This window comes from Poecilia mexicana, unplaced genomic scaffold (genome assembly GCF_051168715.1).
Source record: "Poecilia mexicana isolate PSO_F unplaced genomic scaffold, ASM5116871v1 scaffold_13, whole genome shotgun sequence".
NCBI lineage: Eukaryota > Metazoa > Chordata > Actinopteri > Cyprinodontiformes > Poeciliidae > Poecilia > Poecilia mexicana.
Genome location: NW_028263382.1, coordinates 22,804,402 through 22,822,864, shown reverse-complemented (window position 1 = coordinate 22,822,864; position 18,463 = coordinate 22,804,402). Strand labels below are relative to the sequence as shown.

The following is an 18,463-nucleotide window of genomic DNA, read 5'->3' as shown; positions in this document are numbered from 1 at the left end:
ACTCTACTTTGATATTGTTTTATACCCTAACCATGTGTTGGACTCAGTATGGCATGTTTCCTGGTGGTTTGTGATGCTGTTTCCCAATGGTCTCTAACAAAACCTAAGACACTCTCCAAATAAGATGAATTGTTACTGTTGCAGGTAAAACGTGCCTGGAAGCATGACTAAAACAGACTTTCAGCACAGAGCTTACATAATCAAAGAGGTCTGAGGTCTTTGTCTGCTTCTTATAGCGTTGTCTCACATCTTTGAACTCATTCACTCGTCTTCCACGTGCCTTCGCCGTCCTTGCTGGCCTGACTGTGCTGTCAGTCCTATATAATTGCAATTTTTGTGTTTCCCTTTTCAAAGCCTGCCTTTGATGACAGTTACACCAGGGTCTGCCATGTGCTTTGGTTTGGAGGGTGCATGTGGTTGGGGGGGTACAGACAGAGGAACGAGAAGTAGAGAGCAGACAAAAGCGACAGATACAAAGTGGGAGGCGGTGGAAAAGTGGCATACAACCAGGATATTAGCACCTCTCAGAATATCTCAGCAAACACAACAAAAATGCCCATGGAACACAGCACCCTCAGTGCTGTCGTCATTTTATGTGACGGGACGGAAACAGCAAAACACAAGTCAAATTCCAGAAAACACATTCAAGGAGGAAGAGCGACTCGTGGTGAATTTTCCTAAACGCCGTTAAAACAGTAATTACCTGACACCTTCTGCTCTGCCGTTTGACGCATCCCAATAACAAGCCGCCGCGACGTCAGATGACATGTCGAATTTTCTGTTTTGTTCAGGAGGGCTAAATATAGCTCTAATAAAGAAGCAATGGTCAACAGGTTGACAAAAACAGGGACATTATTCCCTTCTGTGGTGGCTTTGGAGGCAAGGACAGGCAAAACGTGTTTGGGAGCTTTTTCTGGCTTCTTGATGTCATGACGCAGCTGAGCTGAGAAATCCTCCTGGATGAAGCTGTGAAGGAGGGACGGGACCACAAAACAGGAAACACAAGAATGAGTGGAACTTCCAGGCCTTTGAATGTGAGGTGACGGAGCAGCGGGGGAAGATCATGGGTCAGGCTAACACCCTGTCGGCTTTCAAAGTCGGCACTGAGCTGTCTTTGTTGGGCAGACGAGGAGACTCCGGCTGGACACCAGACATTTTACGTTTTGGTATCAAGTCTGGGCACCCCAGTAGGTGTTTTTTTTTTTTTTAAGGTGACATCTAGCAGCATCTGTTTGGCAAACAGTCTAATGAGAACACACTGTAGAGCTTAGATTGATGAAACAGCTTAGTTGCAAATAAAAGCTCCAACGACAACAACTTCTCCGACTTTCCAATTATATAACAGCAGATACCAAATGGATTGTTGATACCTTGTAAGGACATTTGACAATTACAGTTCATGTTACGAAGCATTGTTGCATTTGTCCCTATGAGACTTTGTCTTCTGGATATTTTACTGAAACATGCCGTATTACAATGAATAGGTCCGACTTGATGAATTGTGTTTTGATGAAAATAAAAGTCTGTAAGTAAATAAGTAACATATTTTGTTTTTAAATCTGGGAATTTTGAAAGTTTACACATGCTATAACACCAGGTTTTTGTGAGAAGACACACATAAAAATGAAACTCAAAAAGACCACTTTTAAGCTTTTTCTAAATTTAATGAAAAAAAAAAAATCCTGTACTATTCAACCTGCATCTGTAAAAGGAACAACCTAAGAAGCGAAAAGTTGTAGAGATTTAGATTATGAGACAGTGTGAACTTGTCCAGGGTGTTCACTGTTTTCAGAAGGTCATGCACAATGGCTGCAAAGACAAGTCACTTTTTAAGCTGTCTTGGCTTTTCATAAGTCAAACACTTACAGAAAGTCGAGTCCCAACGGTGATCACTGAGTTCTTCAGTGTTGGTATATTCCACAAAAAATACCAACACTGAAGAGCCAGTGGGTGGTATAATGAAGCTCTGCTTGCATTGTTTCTCCATACAAACAGGCGCAATGCATTGTGGGAAAAATACATATTTCCTGTGACTATTCATATTTAGCTTACATAAATTTATTATTTCTCAGAATTTTTGAGTGTGAATTAAAATCCTTAGTATGAAGGTTGAAAATTTTCTACAAAAAAACAAAAAAACCAAAACAAAAACAAACAATTATCCGCTGTCTTTATTTTATATTTTTATTTTGCACCGTGAGTGAGAACCACATGTGTGAAGCTAATAGTTGCAAGTCTCGGTTTAAATCTTTCTGTCAATGAGGTTTGGCCATTCCATTGAGGTTGTGAACCAGATCAGCCATAACTCCAATGATTTGGATGAGCTTCAGTCATTGCACTCTGGTGGTAGACTGTGTCAAATGCAGAGACTTGTTAAATGTCAGAAATGCTGGGTTTGAAGTAATGTGTAATGTTGGGCAGGCCCCAGTCAAATGTAATTTTAGTAGTCATTTTAGGGTTTTGACTACAATCCTCACTTCAACCAGTGAGGTTGTAGGTCAGTTTCAAACCCTAATGCCACATGTTTACGATAAAAATTATGTAAAAAGGTTTGCACCGTGTATATATAAAAAAAGAAAGAAAAAAAAATATATATATATATATATATATAGTAACTTTAAAGCAAAGACAAGAAAGCTAAGCCACTATGTTAAGTTTTATCTAACTTTTCATGTCCACAGACAGATTTCCTTCGTACTGATGATGGAAGTACGTCAAATGACGTCAGTAGAGGCTGCCCAATAAACCCACCAAGTCGCATACAATGTCATAGCCCTGGGGAACACCTCCTTGTGATGCACATGAGCATGAGCTTATTCTCTACGGTGGGAAAATGCAATGGAAAAGAACTGAGGTGGCAAAAGAAAGGTTTAAGGTAATTATACTCTGCCATTCATCAGACATTTGGTGGACGTGAAGATAATACGCACATGTATGACACCGACGTGATCGGGAGAACCATACCCTCTGTTTGGCTTCATGGAGGTGCCCATTACTGGCAAAAGAAAGGCTGATTTACGCCAACACTTTGTACGTTGGTGTTTAGACAATGTCTCATTATGGGAAGCAAGTCTGATAAATGGGCAGGTGTCATTAGTCCTTGGATTTCTCTGTCACTCTTCCTCTCTGTCCCTAGGCCTGTGTCGCATCAGTCATGATTTCCACAGCATCTGTGCACCAGTATGAAGTGATAAACAGGCCCTCTGTACTGCTGCTGGCATACGTCGCTATGCATTATCAGTTGTAACAAAACAAGCTGATTTGATCAGAGAGAGTAGAGGAGAGACGGTAAGGGTAGAACGTACCCTTACCTGTAGAAGATAATATTTCAGAATCAGATGTGCATGAGTATTTGTTCCTCCTATTTGAATAGCATGCAAACAAAACAATCAAGACCAAAAAAGATCCCTGGCTTTCCATCATTACAAAAGAGATTCTACATTTTATTGGAGGTTATAAGTTTAGCGCTACATTATTATTGTCAACATAAGGTCAGAAATCCTTTGTGCTGCTTTGTGTCAGTCTTGAAATGTACAATAATTATGAAATTTTGGAAAATTAGTTTTATTTAAAATTTTGGTTATTTTAATTTCTGTGTTCTGTGCAGTGTGGATGTCCAGATTCACATTTCATTTTGAAAAGGTGTAAAAATATCCTGACGTCACTAAAAAAATAAAGAAATAAATAAACAAATGGCTCTTTAAGGGGATTAAAATAAACCAAAGGCGATTATAAGGAAGCTGATTTCAAAACAAGATATTCCATAACGACTGAAATTGCAGCGTGTGAGAAATATGTAAAATAATAATAAAACAATTTTATAAAAAAAAAAATATATTATATCTATATGAGAGACTAATCGTTATTTATAACCAACTTGTTTTATGAATTGGTCTTTAACCTTCTTTCACAGCTATTTTTATCAGTGTAAACGATGATGATGATGCAAATCAGCTCTACTTTTGTTGACTTCAGCAGTCTACAATTACATTATGTCAGGACATATTCACACTAAACAAATCCTATTTTCTCAATCCTACGTGTGAAAATAGCCCTTGAAGCTTGTTGCTTCAGTTTGTGAAACAAATATGAAGGATTCAGTTAATGATTGTTTTAGTCATGTGAGAAATCTTTTTAAGAAGTTGACCTCAGGTGAGGAAAACAGGACTTTTACCATGTCATCCCCATTAGTCATCCATCTCTAAATCTTTACGTTTGCAAAGAGTGAAAACAGATGTGTGGTTGAAACAGAAACAATGATAACAAAATAGGAACAAGATTTGCAGAAAGAAAGAGAGATATAACTACCAAACTGTTTTTCAAATGCTAGTCTTTTCTGTGCATAAATATTGGGATAATTTAGTGAACTTAAATGGTAGGTGGACTAGATTTATATGGTGTTATTCTAGTCCCCTCGACTTGTGGCAGGAGAAAAGCTGGAATCAAAGCAGTAATTCTCCAAATCCATGATAACTGTTTGGAAACTTGAAGCAGCTGATGAGCCAGTCATCCACTTAGGCCTGAAAACAGTTTCACAGAAAAACACTCTTCTTCCTGATCATGCCTCTTTTGTATTTCATTGAACCATTTTGTAGGTACCAACCACTGCAAAACACCAAACCATCACAATTTAAACCTTAACCAGAGTACCTTAATAAGCACCGTCTGTGAAAAGCACATGAGTCATTATCTGAATTAAATAATATTGACAGAGGTGAAACAATATAATCTTACAGCCCTTTTATTTGCCCCCAATGAGCACAAAAAAAAAAAAAAACTAACCACAGACAAGCACATGTACACCAACATATCTTCAAAGGTCTAAAAACGGTTTGCTTTGAATTTGACTCAATAACTTTAGCTAACAGAAATGAGAGGTTCCGTTTCCTGCACCGCTCTGCCACACTGAAAATACTCTGCAGGCTATCTGGAGCACTTTAAATATGAAGGACTGCATGCTCATCAAAACATGACAAACACACACACACACACGCAGAAAAAATCCTGGCTCTCCCACTCACTTCTGCCTTGTTATAAAGAACTTGTTTCGCATGTGCTATATGATTTGCTCTGGCAGCTTAAAGCCAGCAGCAGGTCACCAGCAGGTCCGACTGGTAGATTGTGGTTATTCCCAGAACTACTTGTCCTTAACCAGACCCTGCTTCTTTAGCTTAAAAAAAACCAAAAAAAAAAACCTGTGTGAGTTAATAGGATACAGTAGAAAGTGACAAAGAAGATGGGTCAGAAAGAGAGCGGAGGTTATTGGGTCAAGCAAGATCTGCTTTCACTCTGAATCATATAGTGCCAAGGTTTTTACAGGTGCTATATTAAAACGAACTATGTTAATGGCAGTCCAGAAAAATAAACAATGAAAACAGAAATAATGTATTCTTATAGGGGTCATTTCCTGCCAACATGTAAATCAGCAATTTTGCTTGGAAGACTAAAACAACAGGAGTTTATTGACTTTTAGAAAAAATAACCACACACGTTTTCTTTCCGTATGTAAACTGGTGAGCCAACACTCTAAAGTTTCACTTGGTGACTTTACTTTGGGCTTTTTTTTGTGTGACTTCTGCAGATCTTGAAAAGAGATAATAATAATAAAAAATAAATAAATAAAACTCCTTGTTGACAGTTGTTTGTCCTTAATCAGAAAATGTGCTGTTTTTTTTCAGCTTCTCTGAGTTGTAAAGTGCGCTTGTGTAATATAATTTGGTCATGAACAATAACACCGCATTGGTTCTGCTTGGTGCATCTGAACTCTTAAATGATTAAATGAAAACAACCAAAATGATTTTTTAAAAACAAAAAATTTGGCACACAATTATTCATTTACAGTGGATTTTCTCTAATTTACACACATTTAATTACTTATAAATACACTGCCACTAATATTTAGAGGAAGTTGCAGAAAAATCAGGCATTTTCTGTTGGACAACCATGAATTAGAAGGACCAAGAAAGAAAATCTTCTTTCAAAGCCCAACAACTTGATATTGGACTGAAAATGGTGGAGGCCCATGTGAATGAGCTAAATGCCTTTTGGAGAAACTCACTGTTAAGTGAAACAAAGATTGACCTATGTGGATGCAATGACTAGAAGTACACGTGGAGCACTCAAAGTAAGGTTTTCAAGCCTAAAAAGAGCACAGTGGTGGCAGCATTAAGCTGAGGGCCTATTTTGCAGGTTGCTGGTACAATAATAAGATCTACTACCTGCATATTCTTTGACTACACCCCTAAATAATCAGTAGATAGACATGAATAGATGTTCCAAAAGGACAACAGTCTCCCCTAAGCACAACAGATGTGATTTTAGAAAAAATTAATTAGCCAAACATTTAACTTTTATAATGGCCTTAACCCTTAAAGCCTCCCTTGTATGTAGCTGCCGTTGCGTTTTTTCTAAGATAACTAGCGGTAAAACATGACAAAACACACCAGGATCAGCATTGGGTAAACTTCAGCTACCCATCCTGTGTCACTTCCAGGAGAAGACACATCCTGGAAGTGACTCACTTCTCACAGCTTGATTTTCAACAGAGTATGATGGAAACCCTCAGCAGAATGACTTTTATTTTCCCCACCTACTGAAAAAGAATATCCCATGCACAATAAAAACAAAAAAGGTGGTTCTGTTAGAAGAATGCAAAGGAAGGAAAATGCACAACAGATCGTGTTTGTCAGCGTTCTAATTAAGCCTGCGTGTGCCCTGCATGTGTGCTGTGAGCGAGTGAGGATATCAGGAGGTGAGTTTGTCTGCACGCTCGTAGCTGCGTCTGTTCAGGTTGCCCCTGTAATTATCCAGCCCTTTCACCATGCGTGGATGCTGACCGAGCAAGCTTGGATCGGGATCTGTTGACTGGTAATATAGAGGGAATTTCTTTTGGCACAGGATCCCCCGGCTGACATTGGAGAGGCAGGCAGTGGAGCCACGGGCATGGAAGGACGCCGGGCAGAACTCCCAACCACACTGGCTCAAAGAATGCGGAGACAGATGACAGGATTGATGGCTTAATTAGGGCTTAGTTCACGTCTTTGACTCTTACATGGCCTCGCACGCGCTCAGACAGAGATGCACACAAGCCCACCTAACTTTATGATCACCTCCAGCATTTAAGGTTAGCACAGAGGGTATCGGAGATAAAAACAAAGTCTATTCAATAAATAACCCTGTTCCTGTTCAGTTATGGATCTCCTGCACTAATTTCTTTAAAGCTCAAATAGAGGGCAGCACCTGGAGCAGCAGAGATATTTTAGGGTGTACTGTTTATCATGTGATGCTGATACTTTTTTTTCATTTTGTGTTGCTTGTGCAATTTTCATCCTGCTGTCTTGAATTTTTCCGCTTCTCTTCATGAGAAAACTGCTCAAGAGTGTATCCTTCCAAACTAAAACTCACGTTGCACCTCAACTGAACACACTAAGCTCTTTCTTGAAATTAATCCGCGCTTCCCTGAGTCAGCTCCTCTGAGTCTGAGACCAGAAAAAAGACGAGGTGGCTAAGATTGACCCCAGAGGCCAGGTTTTTCCCCAAGTGGAGTTCAAGTATCTTGTTAACAATTGATGGAAGAATGATGCAAGAAATGGATAGAAGAATTTGGGTCTAATTTGCAGCAATGAGGGCGACGTTCCCCTCTATCGTTTGTCATTGACATAGATTTTAGCTTCGCTCCCTATGCATTTGTCATGTTGTGTGGGTTCAAAAACTTCTTCTGAAACCAATCCTGTGTGTATGATAGTATTCCTCTAAATGATGTGGCAGAGATCTTTGTTTTTAATAAAGACCTGGCTGATTTGGACGCAAGGTCTCAGACTGTTTTGGCTTAGATAAAACTTACAAATCCTTGATTATTTTATTGGAAAGCTAATATATCACTATCCTCTGCCGATGGATGTGTGCAGATTGTGTGTGTGTGTGTGTGCCTCCAGATGTGTGAGAGAAACGGAGAGGTCAAAAGCCTCATACTGAAACCAACATGTTGGAATTTAAACTCAGACAATGGATGCCCGCTGCTAAAGATGACAGTCTCATCTGGGGCGGATTAATGAGTGTGAGCATGCTCATTGGGGTCAGTAGAGCATCCTGCCAAAACCACTGTAGTATGAAATGGCAAATGATGAGACAAAGTCAATTACAAAATACAAGAGTAAAAATATATTGTAAAAAAAAAACAACAAAAAAACAAGTTCTTTTTGTATTTTATACTTAACAATTTCTTAATTTGTTACAGCTGGCCTCTCTAAACTGATTAGATGCACCCAGGCCAACGATACCCAACAATACAGTCTGAGACAAAGTTTGGACCACAAACCTCATTAAAAAGTGAGGAGGAGGAGGATCACATGGCAAGTTGAGGTCATTACATAGACTACCCATATCGACGCACCATGAGATACTCTCCCCACTTCATGGGGAGAGCTTTAAGATACAGTTATTCCATTACAAAGCAAGCATGGCTGACCTGGAGTACAGGTGGACCTTTAAGCTGCTCAAGGTCCCACTCCTGGCCTGTGGAAAAACTTGAATTTCCAAGACAGGAAACCCTATGTGGAGAAAAGAGAGACTCATATAATCACTGCATGATTCCCTAATATAAAGTGTTTGGGCTCTGAGCGGATCAGAGTAACAATGCTAGTCAGAACAGGAGCAAAGGAGCAAAAATTACATCTAACCTGAACATTTTAGAGTTTTGAATGCTAATTTTTATTTATTTATTTTTTGTCATAACTGATTATTTTCCACTGTGGTAGGCTTACGAGGACCGAGACCTTTTATGTCACTCAGGGGTCTGCAACGCCAGACCTCGAGATCTTGTGTTATGAAAATGTGTGATTTTAGTGATTTCAGCCATGGAAATATATTTGACCGTTGCTTCCTATGAACCAGAAGACAGTTGAAAAGATGGTTTTTTTTTCTTTCTCTTTAATGACTCAACAAACAAGTTTGTAATGAGGAAGATTTCTTATCTTTAAATTTTTAGGCAAGAAAAATATAAAGTAAATCAATATAACTTCTCTCATAGTCGATATGCAAGTAATTAGTGAGTCACCTCTTAAGAGTTGTGTTAAGTCCACAAATGGTCAATCGTGGACACTCTTTCATCCCCAATTCCTCAAGGCCTCAAAAAATATTTTGCCGCCTCTGAGCCGGAGTGCAACTATCAGCTTTTAACAATTACTGTTACCGCGTTACTACAAGCTCAGACCAGCCGTGTAATCCTAAGAAAAGTCAAACCACCATCATGCGTAAAAACGGTGATGCCGGTGTTGCGCAGGCTCTGTGGGGAATTACATCCCTCAAGAGAAAACTTAACTACCTACTTCAGCAGACCTCTAGCTGCTTCCTTATACGTTTAAAGGGAACTTCAAGCAAACTTACCGGTTCGGTGAATGAATGTAGCTGAAGTTAAAAGTTGAAAACGAGCATAATTATCGTCATGGGCTCCACGGGGCTGAGCTGAGCCGGCAGGTGCTGGTAAAACGCTTGATAGGGGATGAAAACCACAAAGCCGGTATACGCGAGGATCCCCCCGCCCCCCTCTCTTTCTCTGTCTCTCTGCGGTGTGTGTGTGTGTGTGTGTGAGTGTGTGTAAGAGAAAGAGAGGGCACAAACGCTGAGCTGGCTCAAAGTCAAGTGAGCTCACGGTGCGTCACTGTGCGTGCGCTTCCCAGGCGAGGGGCGGCGGGTCACAGTCTGCTGCATAATGACAGCTTGTAGTTGTCAAACAGACGCAAAGAGCTCGATATCTACTAAATATTCAAATGGAGCCAAAGTTTTAAATACAAGAAGCAAAAATACGAATAAAGCGGAATGTATTTGAAAAGTTAAAGAAATAAATGATGGGGGGGGGGGGATGACAATTGCTACAGAATCGGTTATTCACTGAGTGCTGTATCCAAACATAGTAATAAAAAGTGAAGTGGAAGGAAAAAATATCCTTGTACAAAAAAAAAAAATGCATAATTAGCTGGGATAACTATTCAAACGTCACAAGAGTAAATGTTTACAGGACACAGACTGCAGCTGCAGTCTGTGTCCTGACAGATAGGTCAGAAACTACAGACCTTCATTCAGAAAGCAAGCTCCCAGAGCGGAGAGGCGGAAACCAAATTATTTGAGCTCCAGGGAATTTCTGCTACATTGATGATTTGAGGAGACATTTCATGAAGCTGGTGTTGATCTACCATCTTTTACAAAGTCCAAAGTTATCTCATCAGTTACTTTATGGTGCTCTGAATTATTGATATACAGCTGTGCTCACCTTTCGAAATCTTTAAAAAAATGTTTGCACTCACTTCAGACTATTTAAGTTTTTATTACCTCTTTCTTTTGACAGAGATGACTTATAAGTTCACTAATTTGGTCTATTAGGAAAAAGGCGAGTTTTCACTGAGATGAAGCACAGAAGAAGACGGCCTCTTAGTGTTGATCAAGTTTCCCATAAATGCTGAATTGATTATCATTCTGTCCCTTTCAACTTGGAGCCATTTCCATTTGAAGTTTCCCTCATTTTCTCACAGAATTTCCAAATGAGTAACTGAGTCTTTCTGTGGACTCATATATAACTTAGTTATTGCGACAATTTGCACCAATAGCTTAAAAATGTTCCAGATATGTTCAGTGGCAACATGTGGCATAGATCAGGCTTTGAAATATAAAAATAAATGAATGAAAGGATTCCACCAGTGAATGATTTTCAGTATCAGTTGCTCATTTTGATGAGACAGATGGAGCTTTGTGCTGCTGTTTTTCCAGCCTTGTTAGTCATCCTGCAGATCTTCGTTGTGAGCATGTGTGAGTCTTCATGAAGGAATGGCTGTTTGTTGGACTGCAGTGTTACAAAGCAATTTATTGTGGGTCAGTGGGGCTTAAATGTTTTGCTGAGTAACGCTGAAGGAATGAGCCACAGAGGTAACTTTGTGTCCAGGTTTGAGTTGCTTTTTGATGAATGTGAACATTGATTTGAATTAAATTAAACAGAGTGGAAGGAATAAAACATGTATTAAAGATACATGTTAGGACATTTATTTTCTAATTTGTGTTACTGTAAAAAAAAAAAAAAAAATATATATATATATATATATATATATATATATATATATATATATATATAATAATGAGTACATAATTTTACTGTGAAAATAAATTATGTTAAATTATGTTAATTACTAATTAATATTCACAAATATTCTAGGGAGATTTTTTTTCTTCTTTTTTTTCTTCAAGGCAAACAGACCATGCAATGCCCACAGGATATTGTTTTTAACATTCTGGATAGTATTAGTTTGAACAAAACAAAGAAACTGAATATTAGTTCAGAAAGTAACATCTAAACAAGCCTTTAGACTTGAAGTCTTGAAACATGTCAAAATAAATTGCTGTTTAAATATGAGGCACAGCGTCGCAAACTGTTATAAGACCGTCAAGCATAGAGGAAGAAGGTTGATGATTTTGGATTGTTTTTTTCACCCCCAACATGACTTGAGCACCTTGAAGTCACCAGTGCCAGCAACAACGTCCACTGCACAAAAAAATCTGGAGTCGGATAGGAGACTATCCAAGAAGTGAAGCTCGACACTAAAGCTGTCTCGCAGCAGAACGATTTGTTCAAGATTAGAAGCAAATCTATAGCAGAATGACTGAACAAGAAAATAACCAAGTTGTTTCTATGACCTAGTCAAAGTCTAGAGCTCAACCTGAAGGGAATAGTTAACAGATCAGTCCAAAACCATTAACTGAACAGAAATGACAACACAAAGAGTAAAACAACTTCCACACAACAAAAATTGTAGAGACTGCTATAGTTGTTATTGCCGAAACGTGTCTTTTCATTGATGATCAGCTGTTTGTCCTGATAGACTTGAGAGATGACATACATTGTTTTTGAATTACGAGCATCTTCAATAAATATTCAGTATTAAAAATAGAAACGCTTTACAAAAGGCGAAATACTCACAATCCTGTTCTCAGTAGTTTTACCTAGAATAAAGTACTATAAGCTAAAGCTGTAAGTCAAGAGAACAAACACAAGCTGGCCCCAGTGAAATGATTTATTTTACAGAGGAACCCAAAGTGACAAAACTAGAGCAGCTACATACAAGAAGAAACTCCAATAGACTGCAGCCATGACAATATGTCAACCAGAGGCAGAGGAAAACAGAAGGTCAGCGGAGCAAAAACTGATGTTGCTTTTCCTCCCTGCAGAAATATAAGCAACAAAGCAAACATTTTGAAGCTACCATAAATGCAACTCCATCAATAAAACAGAAATCTGTTTATTACAAATCTTTTGTCAGAGGCAATTTTTTTTTCTTTCTGACAGTTCAAAGGTTTTTTTTTTTTTTATGACTGAAGGCGCATGCAGAGGACTAAAGGGGGGGAATACACACAGACAAACTTCACAGAAACATATAAAAATATGCCATACGACTTATATCAACAATTGAGGACCGTGAGTGCACTATTTACAGAAATAAAGCAGTATATATACCAATATTTACATCAATACGACTTAGTTCACATGTAGTCATGTACATGTCAGTGAGATTTATGGAAAAGTTGGGATGACACCGATTGTTACCATTCGCCTCCTTCTCCTGGTCACGTTTAAAGTAATATGCAGATCGATATTCATACCTTCATATTTAGGATCTAACGTTTCGTAAGGAGTCTTAGCAGATCCGTTTCGCTCATTTCCATCTACTTCTTCTGGAATTATTAATAGGTGTTACTTCTGATTAACTCTTTTCATTTGAATCTATTAAAAACATTCAACTGAAATTATTTATTACAACCACAACGCAAAAAAAAAAAAAGAAATTGCCAAAACTACAGTTCTGGTCAGAGAACGTGAAAACACAATACAGGCTACCATCTTTGAGTGCTTTTCTGCTACCTGTTTGTGGAGTTCATCGAAAAGAACAGTATGTGTACCTCCTATAGCCAGCATAAATGTATATTTTACATACAGAAAACACAAAAGTCAACGTTTTGACTGATCATGCGGTTTAAAAACAAACATTTACCTCACATCAACAATAAGGAATGTTTTACGGATTCTTCTTGAAAGTAATCGTTTGTGCTGGGGATGGAAAAAAAAAAAGGTTAGCAATAAAATCGAAGACAACTATGTGGGTAGTAAGCATAGCTTAGCCTGATTCGTAAACCAACAAAGTAGGCAGAAAACAGGGCAAAAAAAAAGGCATCTCCTTTTATTCATCTCACCTAAATAAATGCACTTGAGGAAATGAATCCACATCTACACTAACAGACGCTAACTGGCTAGTTAGCGGCTAAAGCAGCTAAACTGATTCTCTTAGTTATTTCACAGGGAGAAAGAGCCAAATGTGGATGTATTTGGAAGTGAGAATCTTGAGGTGAAGAGCCCAGATGGCTGATAAAGTGCAATGAGGTTTTCAAGGCTTTGAGGGATCAAAGACAATCACCACTTAACCCCCAAAGCCTGAGGCTAACACCTACGAGAGCGTGTGCAAGGACAAGAAATCAAGGACAGGTGACTTTTACTTGTGTGTAATGGCCTTAACCTTTAAGCCTCCTGAAGAAATGCGTAGGCACTAAGCATTTGTCCTACTGACAAACTATCTTGTTTGTAAATACCAGGTGTAAAACTCCCTCTGGATTTGGGGTTTTTGTAAGATAATAAAAAAAAAAAAAAAACTATGAAGCATATTTGGCACACATACAGGCATCAGAGTGACTGTGCTCAAGCAGTCCAAAAGCTGCTTTCTGGTACTGTACAAGGCAAAACCGTGGGACATTTATCCTACAGCGAAAAACATAATTTTTGGTCTAGTCCAAACCCTGCACTATGAACTGTTGTGACCATGAGGGAATGGAGCTAAACCGCTTGTTTTAATTCACTCTCATAATCAAGTCAGAGCCTCTGTTTTCATAATTTCCAACAGAAAAAAGTGGAGGAAGGCTACATCTTGTATAAATTAAGTGCTGCAAAAGAAGGCGCTAAAATTAAAAGCATAAATACTGTACACAACTATTTCTGCGTCCGCAGCTTAGCGTCATCAGTGAAGAGGTTCATGACAGAACTTCAGCTGACTTTTCATGGCAAAAAAAATACAAAACATATCATTAACGTATACAAGGCTTTGGCATGACTGTGTTGAGGAACGCACTTATATTTCACTTCCCAGTGGGACACATTTTAAGCTTAAACTGACAGCAAAAGTAAAACTGACCGAGCCAACCAAATGTGATTTTCTGCAAAAAATCATATGTTCTTTTTTTATTGTTTAATAAGGCTGTGTGCAATGTTTCGCCGTAACGCTCCCTCTAGTGGAGGAAGAAGGACATTTGCAGTTTCACAACTATGACTAGCCATTGTGAAAACAGATAATCACCACCTGACTGGAATCAGAAAAATCTGACAATACATCTGATATTAAGGCTAGCATTAAATTTCAGCTGAAAAAATAGAACTAAAATAAAATAAGAATTTCAAACTACCATTCTGAGCTATGTTACATTTAATGTACATTGTTACAGCTGATCATCTGCGGATGAAACGATGGACTGAAGTATTTCAAGTTCAAAAACACTACATTTCAAAGAAAATGCAATGCCTCAATCACATCACATGACTCAATCCTCCTGTTTTTGTGCACAGACACCCTGAAGAATCCAGATCCGCCTGTGTAAGTTCTTTATTTGTCCTCAGTTTGAAAATAAGTCCGTCTGTGCACGCTTGTTTTTGGAACTTCAATTGTCTTATATCTCTTTCGTGTCATAGCACATAGAGACGGATGGACTGAGCAAAAAAACAACAACAAAAAAAAACGCCTAAAGGTGCTGGAGGGAGATTGGTCAGACGGGGTGTTTGATTGTCTCAGACTCTCCAGAGCAACAGGTGATTGGTGCTGTCATCTCGACCGATGGTTTCACTGCTGTTGGTCAGCCTAAAGTCCTCGTAGCCGTCTCCACCAGAAATGACGAGGTGGTTGGTCTTCACTGGGATGTGTGTGGAGGTCCTGTGGTGTGTGGAGTCTCGCCTCTGGAGGCTCCCGTCGTCTACGCTGCTGCTGCTGCTCAGAGGCCGATTGCCTAGATCCAGATAAACTGGGGTTATTTTTCTTCGATAATAGAATTTGCTCATCTGAAATACTTAATTGCAAAAAAAAAAAAAAAAAAAAGCAAAGACTTAAAAATAATTTTTCACAGCTCTGTAAACGTGAAGGAGTTTTTTTGTTTGTTTGTTTTTGCTAAAGCAACAAAGTACCTGTGGAGTCTGTTGTTGTTGGAGGGAAGTTCATGTCAAATCCTTCTGGTAGCTCAATTGAAGTCAGAAACCGAACGTGCCCTGTGTGACCGTGAGCCGATCCGATCGGAACCAGAGGCGACTTAAGAGTCCCGGCACCAGTTCCTGTGCTCACTGTCGGGATCGCCAGTGTAAGGACCACTCCTGAAGAATATCAAATCTCTTTGAAAATCAGGGTCTACCACCTAAGGACCTTGAATTTTGAAAACTTATACAAAAACTCAAACTTAGAATTCATACAATAAATCGGCTTCAGATTCTGCAGGCCAGAAATGTTAGAATTACAATTTAAAATCTCAACGTAAATTTGCAAGCCACAATACAATATGAGACGGCTTATTACTGTGGGTTTCTTTTTTCCCCATCCGATTTCAGTAATGTTGAATTGCTATTGTGCAGATTTATGTTGCATTTCTGCAGTCATTGTTCCATTAGCATTGTGCGACTGTAGGACCACCGCAGTTAAATAGACAAACTCCGTGTCCTCACCTGCACTGGTGCCGATCCACAGCAGGTCCTTGCAGGCCAACAAGGCTGTGATCCTGAGGCAGGCAGCTTTGTGCTGTCTAATGATTGCATCTGCACCTGAATAAAGGTTTAAAAAACAAACAAAAAAAAAAACATGCGATAGATTTTTTTAAGCCATTTTTTGATGAGCGAGATGTTCAAAGCATGGGATGTTGTTTTATGACTTTACCCTGCTTTAAACCTCTACACTACTACTCGACAGTCACATAAAATCTCAGTAAAATGCATCACAGATTATGGTTGTACTGTGACCAAACAAACAAAAGCTCAAGCCACTGCGTACAACTAAAACCCTCTGTATAAGCTCAGAAACCATCTATGCTCACCTGCAAGCATTTTGTGCACAGCCGGTGCCACATCCACCTCCGTCAGGCTCTCCCAGGTCTGCGCGTGATACAACCTGACCTGTGCACTGCCCTGCAGCGCCAGCCACACACCCTGCCCATACGCCACCATGCACGTAACACAGCGATTACTGTCAGTGCCGACCTGAAACCAGTGCTGCAAAGGAGGGAGAAAAACCAGTGATCCAGATCGCCATTACGCTCGTTTTGCCATCTTGTGTGTAAAGTCTTCATCCAGAGCTTTGCCGAGCTTACCTCCTGTACCAGTGTAGTAGTGTTGATGATAACGACTCTGTTTTGTGAGCCACACCACAGTTTCCCACCAACGGGAACCATTTTGGTAACTGGACTACTAGGCGTGCCAAGAACTAACGTCTGGGAAGACTGAGGATCCCAGAAACTTCCTGGAGATTGAGTTTAAAATGAAAAATGCTGTACATACAAAAAAAAAACAACAACTATTCAGCAATTTTTAAATATTTTTTTAGTCGTTAGCTCACCTGCTTCTCTCTGATAGACGATAACCTCTCCATTTGCTAATGATACAAACACTTTGTTGTCAAAGTACCTGACGTTAGAGGGGATAAAAACAAAAGTTGAAATTAAAAACATCAAGTTACAAGTTTCAAATGACTCAGCCTTCATAGACTGTGTTTCTGAACTATCAGTAAAAGGATTTTATTTTTCCTTTTTATCAAAACAACTCTGAGTTGGAAATGACATCTCTGGATCTCAATGAGACAACCTCTACAATTAAAGGTCAAATAAATAAAGAAAACAAAATAAAGACTTTCAAAGACCGATGAGCTGTAAGTGCAAAAAGGCAGACTTACAATATACAAAGGATGGAGGCTGAGTGCTGCATCTTCATGCTGTTTTTACGGTTCCGAATGTTGTCTGAGGACTGGTACACGTGTATGCTGAAACAGACAGATGTTACAATTGATCAAGAAACCTGGACAAGACGTTGGCTGCCTCTCATCCAACAGCTGCTTTATATCCATGAATGCACGGATATTAACGTGCTGACAATGGATGGAGGGATGGATGGATGGATGGATGTGCTCTAGCACAAAACAGTAACTACAAAAGTTTCATGTTAAATCCACATACCATTACAAACTCAAATTTCAGAGCGTTGAAAGAAAAGAATGAAGCAAAGGAAAAAGAGAAAAGAAAAGAAAGGAAGGTAGAAGGGTTTGTGAGAGACAGGATGGGTTGAAGGGCTTAAGGAAAGACACTGGGACAGAGAATAAGAGAAAAGAAAAGAGTTCATTTCCCTACCATCCATCTTCTGTGCCCAGCCACACAGAGCTCTGGTACGCCTCCGGGTCAATACTCAGCAGATCCTCCAGACTCGCTCGGGTGAATGACCCCCTGGAGGACCGGCGCATGGCCCGGCCGTCCATGGGACTCTCTGTGTGGGCGCGACTCCCCCCGCCTACTCCCAGCATCCCAGGAGCACCATAGGAGCTCGGGACGGGGAACTCCTGCTCCTCCTCGCTGCTGGTGGTCTCCGTGGCCATGTCCTTGGAGCTCAGACCCTCGTCGTCTTCAGGAAACAAACAGAGTAACGTCCGGTGAGCTGGCAAAATCTGGTGGTTCAACTGGCTAAATCTGGCACAATTACTCACTGCCATAGCTGGACGATATGGTGGAGTGACTGGCCTGACTCTGCAAGGTTGAAGAAGGACTAGGTGAATCTTCGTCGTCCGAGTCGTCGCTGTCAAATGGCACAAGCTCTGCCCCTGGTCCTGGGGAAGATAAGCCAACAGTCTGAAGGAAGGCTTGTTTTTATTTAACATTATCACGTCATCAGAAATTAAAAGATCCGACTTGATCTTATCTCACATGGTCCACAAATGACAAACTAATCTCAACGTATTCCCACCGCCCTCACAAACATAATTCAAACAGGACTATAAGGAGGGTTTTGTGGCAGCAGCTGACCTGTTGGCTGCTCCGCTGGCTCCAAGGTCGAAGGTGAGATGGAGATGTCGAGCTGCTGCTGGGGATGAATAGGAGCCCCGGAGGTCGGAGCAGGTTCTGACACACGATCCCTGAGAGGGCAACATGGTGAAAAGCTTCACAATCACACTCATCAAATATTTCAGCTCCATCTAGAAATGTATGCCGGATCTCTATACGTCCAACAAAGTAAAGTGCAGCTGATTTTCCGACATATTAATCTCAGATCCATATTTAATTGAATTTACAACCAAACGTGTGTCGTCCTCAAGAACACGCGTTTCATGTTGTTTTTGACAACATGTCAATAAGGAAAAATAAACGATTG

At 39.7% G+C, this 18,463-nt stretch overlaps 1 protein-coding gene across 1 annotated transcript in view; it reads right to left on the bottom strand.

Annotated features, from left to right (window-relative positions):
* Positions 1–12,042: 12,042 nt before the first annotated feature.
* The window catches only part of arhgef17 (Rho guanine nucleotide exchange factor (GEF) 17), an 85,854-nt gene continuing 79,433 nt past the window's right edge, over positions 12,043–18,463 (bottom strand). Inside the window, exons 15-24 of the mRNA XM_088011890.1 lie at positions 18,118–18,227; positions 17,802–17,921; positions 17,452–17,719; positions 17,001–17,087; positions 16,668–16,735; positions 16,423–16,571; positions 16,150–16,324; positions 15,785–15,880; positions 15,257–15,439; positions 12,043–15,081 (exon numbers count right to left, since the gene is read on the bottom strand). Of these exons, the coding sequence (XP_087868016.1) occupies positions 14,867–15,081; positions 15,257–15,439; positions 15,785–15,880; positions 16,150–16,324; positions 16,423–16,571; positions 16,668–16,735; positions 17,001–17,087; positions 17,452–17,719; positions 17,802–17,921; positions 18,118–18,227 (1,471 nt within the window). The 3' untranslated portion in view covers positions 12,043–14,866. The remainder of the gene's footprint in view (positions 15,082–15,256; positions 15,440–15,784; positions 15,881–16,149; positions 16,325–16,422; positions 16,572–16,667; positions 16,736–17,000; positions 17,088–17,451; positions 17,720–17,801; positions 17,922–18,117; positions 18,228–18,463) is intronic.